The 7,513-nt window shown below is 42.6% G+C and overlaps 1 protein-coding gene across 1 annotated transcript; it reads right to left on the reverse strand.

Annotated features, from left to right (window-relative positions):
• Positions 1-1,527: 1,527 nt before the first annotated feature.
• krt5 (keratin 5) lies at positions 1,528-6,107 on the reverse strand. The gene is made up of 9 exons (XM_037685019.1): positions 5,456-6,107; positions 3,887-4,095; positions 3,750-3,810; positions 3,532-3,627; positions 3,274-3,438; positions 3,064-3,189; positions 2,740-2,960; positions 2,596-2,654; positions 1,528-2,497 (listed from the first exon to the last, which is right to left on the reverse strand). The coding sequence occupies exons 1-9, from the start codon at positions 5,972-5,974 to the stop codon at positions 2,262-2,264; spliced, it is 1,692 nt and encodes a 563-aa protein (XP_037540947.1). The 5' UTR covers positions 5,975-6,107; the 3' UTR covers positions 1,528-2,261.
• Positions 6,108-7,513: the final 1,406 nt, after the last annotated feature.

Raw genomic sequence — 7,513 nt, forward strand, 5'->3', positions numbered from 1 at the left:
TTCTTGCTGTGAGGCAACAATGCTAACCACTGAGCAACCATGCTGTCACTTTAGACCCTAGCTAACCTTTTGCAGTTTTTATTTAGATAGCATTTTTCAACTTTTTAGTTAGCAATTTCCTTGTTTTAGCTAGCCTTTTGGTACTTTCAGCTAGTCTTTTGCTGCTTTTAGCAAGTACCATTTCAATCAGTTAAGCTTTTACAGTAGTTATCTTTTTGCCACATTTAAGTTTTAGCAAAAATGTTGTCATTTTTAGCTATCCTTGTACAACCTTTGGCTTTCAGCTACTCCTTTTTTTCCTTTCAGCTAGTGTTCTGCTCATTTTAGCTTTAATAACTCAGTTTCAACTCAAGCAAATGTTAGCAAATTCTTTCAGAATTAATCATCCACAGTTGGTTTTAGCAGAAAATGTGTTCTGCAGAATATGGAGGCTTCATAAAAGGGCGAAGAAGCAAATCAAACGAAACAAAGCAGCAATGAACAAGCTTTGCACAAATTCAGATCGCTTCATACTGTAAAATCTTTGCTGCAGACAAGTGTCATGCCACACCTGTCACCTTTCCCGCACTCCTGTAAGCTCTGGTTCTGTTTCTGCTCAGGCATGTTTGCATTCATCTCTGCCTACTCATACTTTTGGCAGGCTTGCGTCCTCTTTTCAGAGGCATATGTGGCGTGTTCACTGAGCTGACAGCACTTGCCAGAATCTGCTGAACTGCCATCGCCTGAGGCTGTCGGCAGGTTTGTTTTCCATGCGCCTCCTACATATCTCTGTATATATGTACTGCTACGTCTAAATCAATCTGTTCAGTCGAGATACTCGAATGGAATTTAAATTGAGGATTAGTCATCATCACAGGACAGGTATAGTATTTGCTTTTAGGTGCTTTGAGTTAATAAAATACACAGCTTATGAATAAACATCTACAAAGGCACGCTCCATCTGAGTGAAGTAGTAATATTACTCCAAAATAAACAGATTTTAACAGACGAGTAAATAATGCGACAGTTGCAAAACCAAAACTGATGCTACGAAATTAAAAAAATAAATATATTAGTATTATTTAGTTCTAGAAACTCGATGCATTCACACTTTAATTTTGCAATAAAAGAGGAACATATTTTGCATTAAAAAGAAATAATGGTTTTGGGTGAGTGAATAACCTTTCGTTCACAATTTTGTTTTTGTACACATACATCTAGTGTACACTTTAGATCATTAAACTCTAAAATCACAAGCTGCAGATTTGTCCAAACTTTCAGTGATAGGTGGGTGTCAGTGTAGCCTTTGCATGGCTCATTAGGTATCTAGTATTATTGGGTTTATATTATTATTAAACCCTGTGACTGCAAAGACACTGCATTGTTTTTCATACTGAAAGACAGAAATCTGTCTATTTTTGTCTAAATCTGACAAATATGATTTTAGTTTTATTTAAGTTAGTTTTGACCTTTTCATAACACCCCAAATTAAATTTTGAACAAAACCAGTTCGCTGAAGCAGAAATTAAAAAAACGCATGAGTCAAAATGAATTTTAACACAGATTTATTCCAGATGTTTTGATGGTACAATTCACAATAAATCTGGTAGTCAGCCTTATACATCCTGTTTGTACTGTTGTTGGTCTAAGTAGAAATGGAAACAAAGCATGATCAAACACCGTTATTTTGGACAGAGGAGAGATCATTTTTTCTTAGAACATACAAAGGAATAAAAGAAGCACTCGTGTGTGAAGTGTGGCTGCTTTGCCAGATGTTAAACTGCACGAAATGACGTGTGAAGTGAAACTGCATGAAGGAGAAGTCAGAGGTGTGCCTCTGCACAAGTGCCTGTCATGTTTAAGACTGAAAATACATGCACTTCGCCTAAACTGTCTCCCTGTGCTCACCTGTTTGTGCAGTGACTGTTGCTTTGTGAGGACTCTTTGTTGTAGCACTACAAGAACGTTTTTCTTTACGTTATTCTCTCCGTCTGTACAACAACACATCCAGCAACATAAAGACAGCCGGGCTGACTGATGAAAAGAAGACTGGACTGACTCGTGTCTCTGTGGCTCGTTATCTTTGCTTTAACATTTGTCTGCCTCTGCTTATTTGGATGTAATCTCTGACCCTACATGGAAATGTCAGCTGTAGGTGATCAACTAAACAATATTCCCGAGGCATCTCTGTGTCTGCGATCAAAGGTGCAGGTTTGGTGTGGTGGGTGGTGGTTGGAGAGAGGAGGAGCAGAAAAGGGGAAGAACAAGGAAGAGAAGGACATTTAATAACGGCGTCCTGATGAGAGGAGGGAGCTGCTGCTCCTTGCGCTCATGGAGCTCGAGCCGCTGCCGTAACCTCCGCCGTAACCTCCGCCGATTCCGCCGCCAATTCCGCTGCCATAACCACTGCCAAAGCCGCCGCCCATGCCTCCGCCCATGCCTCCGCCCATGCCTCCACCCATGCCTCCTCCGAAGCCTCCTCCCATGCCTCCTCCCATGCCACCTCCTGAGCTGCCACCTGTTAATGAGAATAACATCAATGAGTTATTGAGGGTTGACAAGGTTCTTGTTGGGGATTTTTCCCCTAAATTTTCAAAGCAACATGTTCATACATACCGAAGCTGGTGGTTGAGGACTGTACATGGATGGTGGCGTTTCCACCTCCAGTGCCAATTCTGCAGAGACCACAGACAAAGACATTTAGCATTGACAGCCATCGCTACCGATGCCGCAGGAAATTTCAAGTAGCTGAGACCTTACCTGGATTCCTCTCCTTCCAGAAGCTTCTTGTAGGTGGCGATCTCAATGTCCAGAGCCAACTTGACGTTCATGAGCTCTTGGTACTCGCGGACCTGGCGAGCCATGTCCTGTTTGGCTCTCTGCAGGGCCTCTTCCAGGTCCTTGATGCGTGCCTTGGCGTCCTTCACAGCCAGCTCTCCGCGCTCCTCGGCCTCAGCGATCTGGGCCTCGAGGTTGGCGCGCTGGGAGGTTAAAAAATTAAGCAGAAGTTTCACATGTGACAATTCTCATTCAGAAGTTTATCTCGAAGTGACTATCACAAGGTTTTTTTTGGGTTTTTTTTACCTGTGCTTTGACTGCCTCAATCTCGTTCTGGAGGCGGCTAATCATGCGGTTGAGCTCAGCAATCTCGCTCTTGGTGTTGCGAAGGTCATCTCCAGCCTGTGATGCGGAGGTCTGCATCTCCTGGAACTGAGGAGATAAGATCAGAAATAACTGTAAGTACATATTTCATAGAATATATCAGCTTGTTGGTATTGCAGACTCTCTTCTTACCTTCTGTTGGTACCACTTCTCAGCCTCAGCCCTGCTGTTGTTGGCAATCTCCTCATACTGTGCCTTGACTTCAGCCACAATGGCGTCCATGTCGAGGTTGCGGCTGTTGTCCATCTCCACAATGACGGAAGTGTCCTTGATCTGTCCCTGGAGTTCACGCAGTTCCTGCACACAACATATATGTCATTTTAAAACACAGAACCCGTAGATTTCAGACAGTTTGGGTTATTTATGTAGCCTTCAGTGAGTTTTACTTACAGCATCAAAGACAGCTCTGAGGAAGTTGATCTCATCCTGAAGGGCGTCAACCTTTGCCTCCAGCTCAACTTTGTTCATGTAGGCACCATCTACATCCTGAAAGAGGAGACGTGGTATGAGTTTGTGGGAGGCCTCAGGCAAATCAATAATTCATGCGTCGTTTTTTTGTGTAGAGGACACATGAATGAACAACACTGTCACAGCATATCAGCCCTCACCTTCTTGAGGAGCACAAACTCATTCTCCACAGCTGCACGCTTGTTGATTTCATCTTCATATCTGACGAACAAAGAGTCACAAGGTGTGAGCGCCATCTAACGTAGGATTGCACTGTCTTCAAAGACTCGAAACTCACTTGTTCTTGAAGTCCTCCACCATTCCCTGCATGTTCTTCAGCTCTCCCTCCAGCTTCATCTTCTCGTTGCCAAGCCCGTCCAACTGTCTGCGCAGGTTGGCGATGTAGGCCTCGAACATTGCATCAATGTTGGAGCGTGTTGTGGTCTGATCTTGCAGCAGGCTCCATTTGGTCTCCAGCATTTTGTTTTGCTGCTCTAGGAAGCGGACCTAAACAGACGTTTGCCATAGTTAGAGTCACTGTAATTGAACAGATACTCCTAACATGTCTTCATTCCATTTCCCTTATCGTAGGACACCTCTGTGTGACATTCCCACTGTTACTAGCTTATGTGTACAAAATACTGTCAGTTGCCATGTTTACCACTCCCTGAAGGCAGAGATGTTCTAGATGCAAAGTTTTTCAAAAGTATAACTGAACATTACTTTCTTTAATGAGAAAGAAATGTTTAATACTGAAAATATACTCTTGTTTCTAAAAAACAAGGTGCAATTACTGGGAATTAACCCTAGAGGTAATTTTTGATTGTAATAGTGAACATTTTTTTAAGGTTTGCCACACCTCAGTTTTGCCCCTCCCCTTTAACCACCTGACATTGGTGTGTCTTTGTCTTAAGGTGCATACTTTCACTGAGTGAACATGCCTGCAATTAATGGATCACGCCTGAAGCTACTACCTGTCAGCCCAACTGAGTCACTTAAAATATACCACCCCTGTTACAATTTGATTGAATTTAAAAAAGAAGAAGCTAAATCTACATTAAACAAATTTAATCGATCACTTACTGCTGCTTCTACATGCATACATCCTTTTGTATGAATTTAAAAATAGAAAAGTGACTGAAAACACTTGATGAGGTCACCTGTCTGAGGACATTTAAGGTGTGGTGTGTACACAGCAGAGAAAGCCAACAGAGCACTTTCTCACACAGGGTGTGGTAAATGTTTTCACCACATAGAATCTTCATTTAAAGTGTTCTGATCCTGCACCAAAGTACAGATGAGTGACTGGACAAATAAATATTGAATCGGGCCCCCAAAACCCTAATCAAATACTACAAGTTTTTGCGGAGTTTATGCACAGGAATGTCATTTTAAAAGTGCAATGAATTCAGCCAACTTTCTTAAAGTTTTTGCTGCTATGGGAACATGTGTTAACTTGATCCTCTATTCCTCTACTGCAGAAAGCCACAAGTCACTCGATACGGCCACTCTAGTGTTTCCTGCCTCCAACTCTGCACGGAGACAGCTGGCAGAAGGCCAGTCAAATGAAATTTAGAAAGCAGTAGTCGGCTTTCAGTTGGCGAACAGTAGGTACACTTCATAGTTTCTAGAGATGAGATGTGTCTACACTGCAGTTTAAATGACAGTGCTGATTATATTTAACTGGTTAGCACAAATCTTCAAGTTGTGGATGCATGTTAAGTTATATTAAATAACTTAAGTGATATTTTAGACAAACTGCAGCAACTAATTTAATTGTTGAGCAATACTTCCTTCATTTACAGTTCATTCAAAGTAGTGTACATCAATTGGATATAAATGAGCGAGTTCTTTGTTTTTTACTCACCTTGTCAATGAAGCTGGCGAAGCGGTTGTTGAGGGTCTTGATCTGCTCTTTTTCCTGGGTGCGGACTGTCTGGATGTTGGGGTCAATCTCAAGGTTCAGAGGAGCCAACAAGCTTGGGTTGACTTGGACATTTGTGATTGTAGCAGGCACTATCATTCCTCCTGCTCCACCTCCGAAGCCAGAACTACCACCAAAACCACCTCCGCCAAAGCCGGCACCACTGCCAAAGCCGGCACCACTGCCAAAACCACCGCTAAAACCGGCACCACCGCCAAAGCCAGAACCACCACCACCAAAGCTGGCACCACCACCAAAGCCAGAACCACCACCATATCCGCCGCCACCACCACCCATGCTTGACCTCAGTCCTGAGCCAGAAGCGCTGAGTGAGGACACTGAGAAAGATGGTCTGTTTGATGTAATGGCAGATCTTGAGGTAAAAGATCGGCCACCGCCAAAGCTACCTCCACCTCCACTATAGCTGGTCCTGGTAGTTTTCGAGTATGATTTGACCGACATGGCTGGTCTAGATTCTTCTGAGAAGTAGGGAGAGAAGTGGGAGCAGACACAGAGAAAGGTTTGGCAGAGAAGTGGAGCACACTAAGAGGAGAGCCAAGTCCCTCTGAGTACCTTCTACCTGTCCGCCACAGGTATTTATCTGCCTCCAAGTGGAGGAGGTCCTAAAAAGGTCAGCCTTCTCTGTGCCTCCTCCCCAGCTTTCATCCAATTACTTGGTTTCTAGGAGGTTAGCTTGAAGGCAGACCGACAGGCTTAGAGTAGCGCAGCCTGTCAGACAGGTAAGAGTACCGCCCTTGTGAAGTGATCTGGGCTCGACACACCCAGATGCTCACGGAAGAATGTCACTGGTACTGAAGGCAAGGAGTGGGTGCAGACATTTTGGAAAAAGTTTTACTTCATTAGGTAGGGAAGAGTAAAAGGGAGAGGAACTTCAAACCCTTTAAGAACCTGCCAGTTACAAGAACCAAGAACCCACCAATTTATTTTGCAAGACTTTAGAGTTCAACTGTTTAAATTACCCAGAAGCAGTTCCTAACGCTGACCTTGCAATTATACATGGAGCTAAAAAACATTAAAGAAATGCATTTGTTTTTAGAGTCAATTACATTTTAAGCAGTAAAGTTTTAGTACTGCTTTAATTTCTATACATCATTATTAATCTAATAGGAGCTTTTAATTTAAACTCGCTCCGCATGTCAATATTTATGTACTCGTGTTGAAAAACTCAAAGTCTACTAGGTCACACTGTTTTCAAGTCTTGCTGTGATGCAGGAAAAAAACTAAACAAATGTTGCTCTTTTATATTTTTTATTCTTGTGCTATGTGCATTTCTATTTCAGTGGTATGAAAACCTCAAATTAAAGTAACGTTCTTTAATACATCAAATATTACTTCATTGTCTGTAAAATCGACCGAGTCGAAGCCATTTTTGGTTTTGCCAAGGTGGATTTCCTGTGGTGGCCATCTTGAATTGGTTTTATACCAACAATTAATCAGCTGTAGATATCCATCTATCCATCCATCCATAATCTTTACCCGATTCTTCCTTTCTGGATCACGGGGGTCACTGGTGTCCATATTCAGCAGTCACTGTATGAGAGTTGGGGGACACCCTGGGCAGGTCTCCAGTCCATCACAGGGACATATAGAGACAAACAAAATGACCATTCACTCTCTCACTCACACCTAGGGACAATTTAGAGTTACCAATCAGCCTAACATGCATGTTTTTCGTATGTGGAGAAAACCCACTCATGCACGGAGAGAACATACAAACTCCACCCAAAATGATGGGCCAGGATTAGATCTGGCAACCTTTTTGCTGAGAGGTGGCAGCTCTACCAACTGCACCACGGTGCCACCCGATATACATCTAATGATTATTTTTAAAGAGTTTCATTAAAATTTGTTCTGTCAAATCTTTAGATCAGAGCATTGATGTTTTACTTGCACTATAACAAATCAGTGGTGAGAAAACCCATTACCAATCAAAAATGTGTTTTCTCATTTTGTAGTTCCTCTCAAATGTATGGAGATATG

The sequence above is a fragment of the Nematolebias whitei genome, chromosome 11, assembly GCF_014905685.2.
Source record: "Nematolebias whitei isolate Nwh7 chromosome 11, NemWhi1, whole genome shotgun sequence".
NCBI lineage: Eukaryota > Metazoa > Chordata > Actinopteri > Cyprinodontiformes > Rivulidae > Nematolebias > Nematolebias whitei.

Coding starts and splice junctions, on each gene's coding strand:
- krt5 (XM_037685019.1), bottom strand. CDS start 5,974: ATGTCGGTCAAATCATACTCGAAAACTACCAGGACCAGCTATAGTGGA. Junction 3,628..3,749: donor AGTTTGTGCTCCTCAAGAAG/GTGAGGGCTGAT, acceptor CTCCTCTTTCAG/GATGTAGATGGTGCCTACAT. Junction 2,655..2,739: donor CTGGAAGGAGAGGAATCCAG/GTAAGGTCTCAG, acceptor TGGTCTCTGCAG/AATTGGCACTGGAGGTGGAA.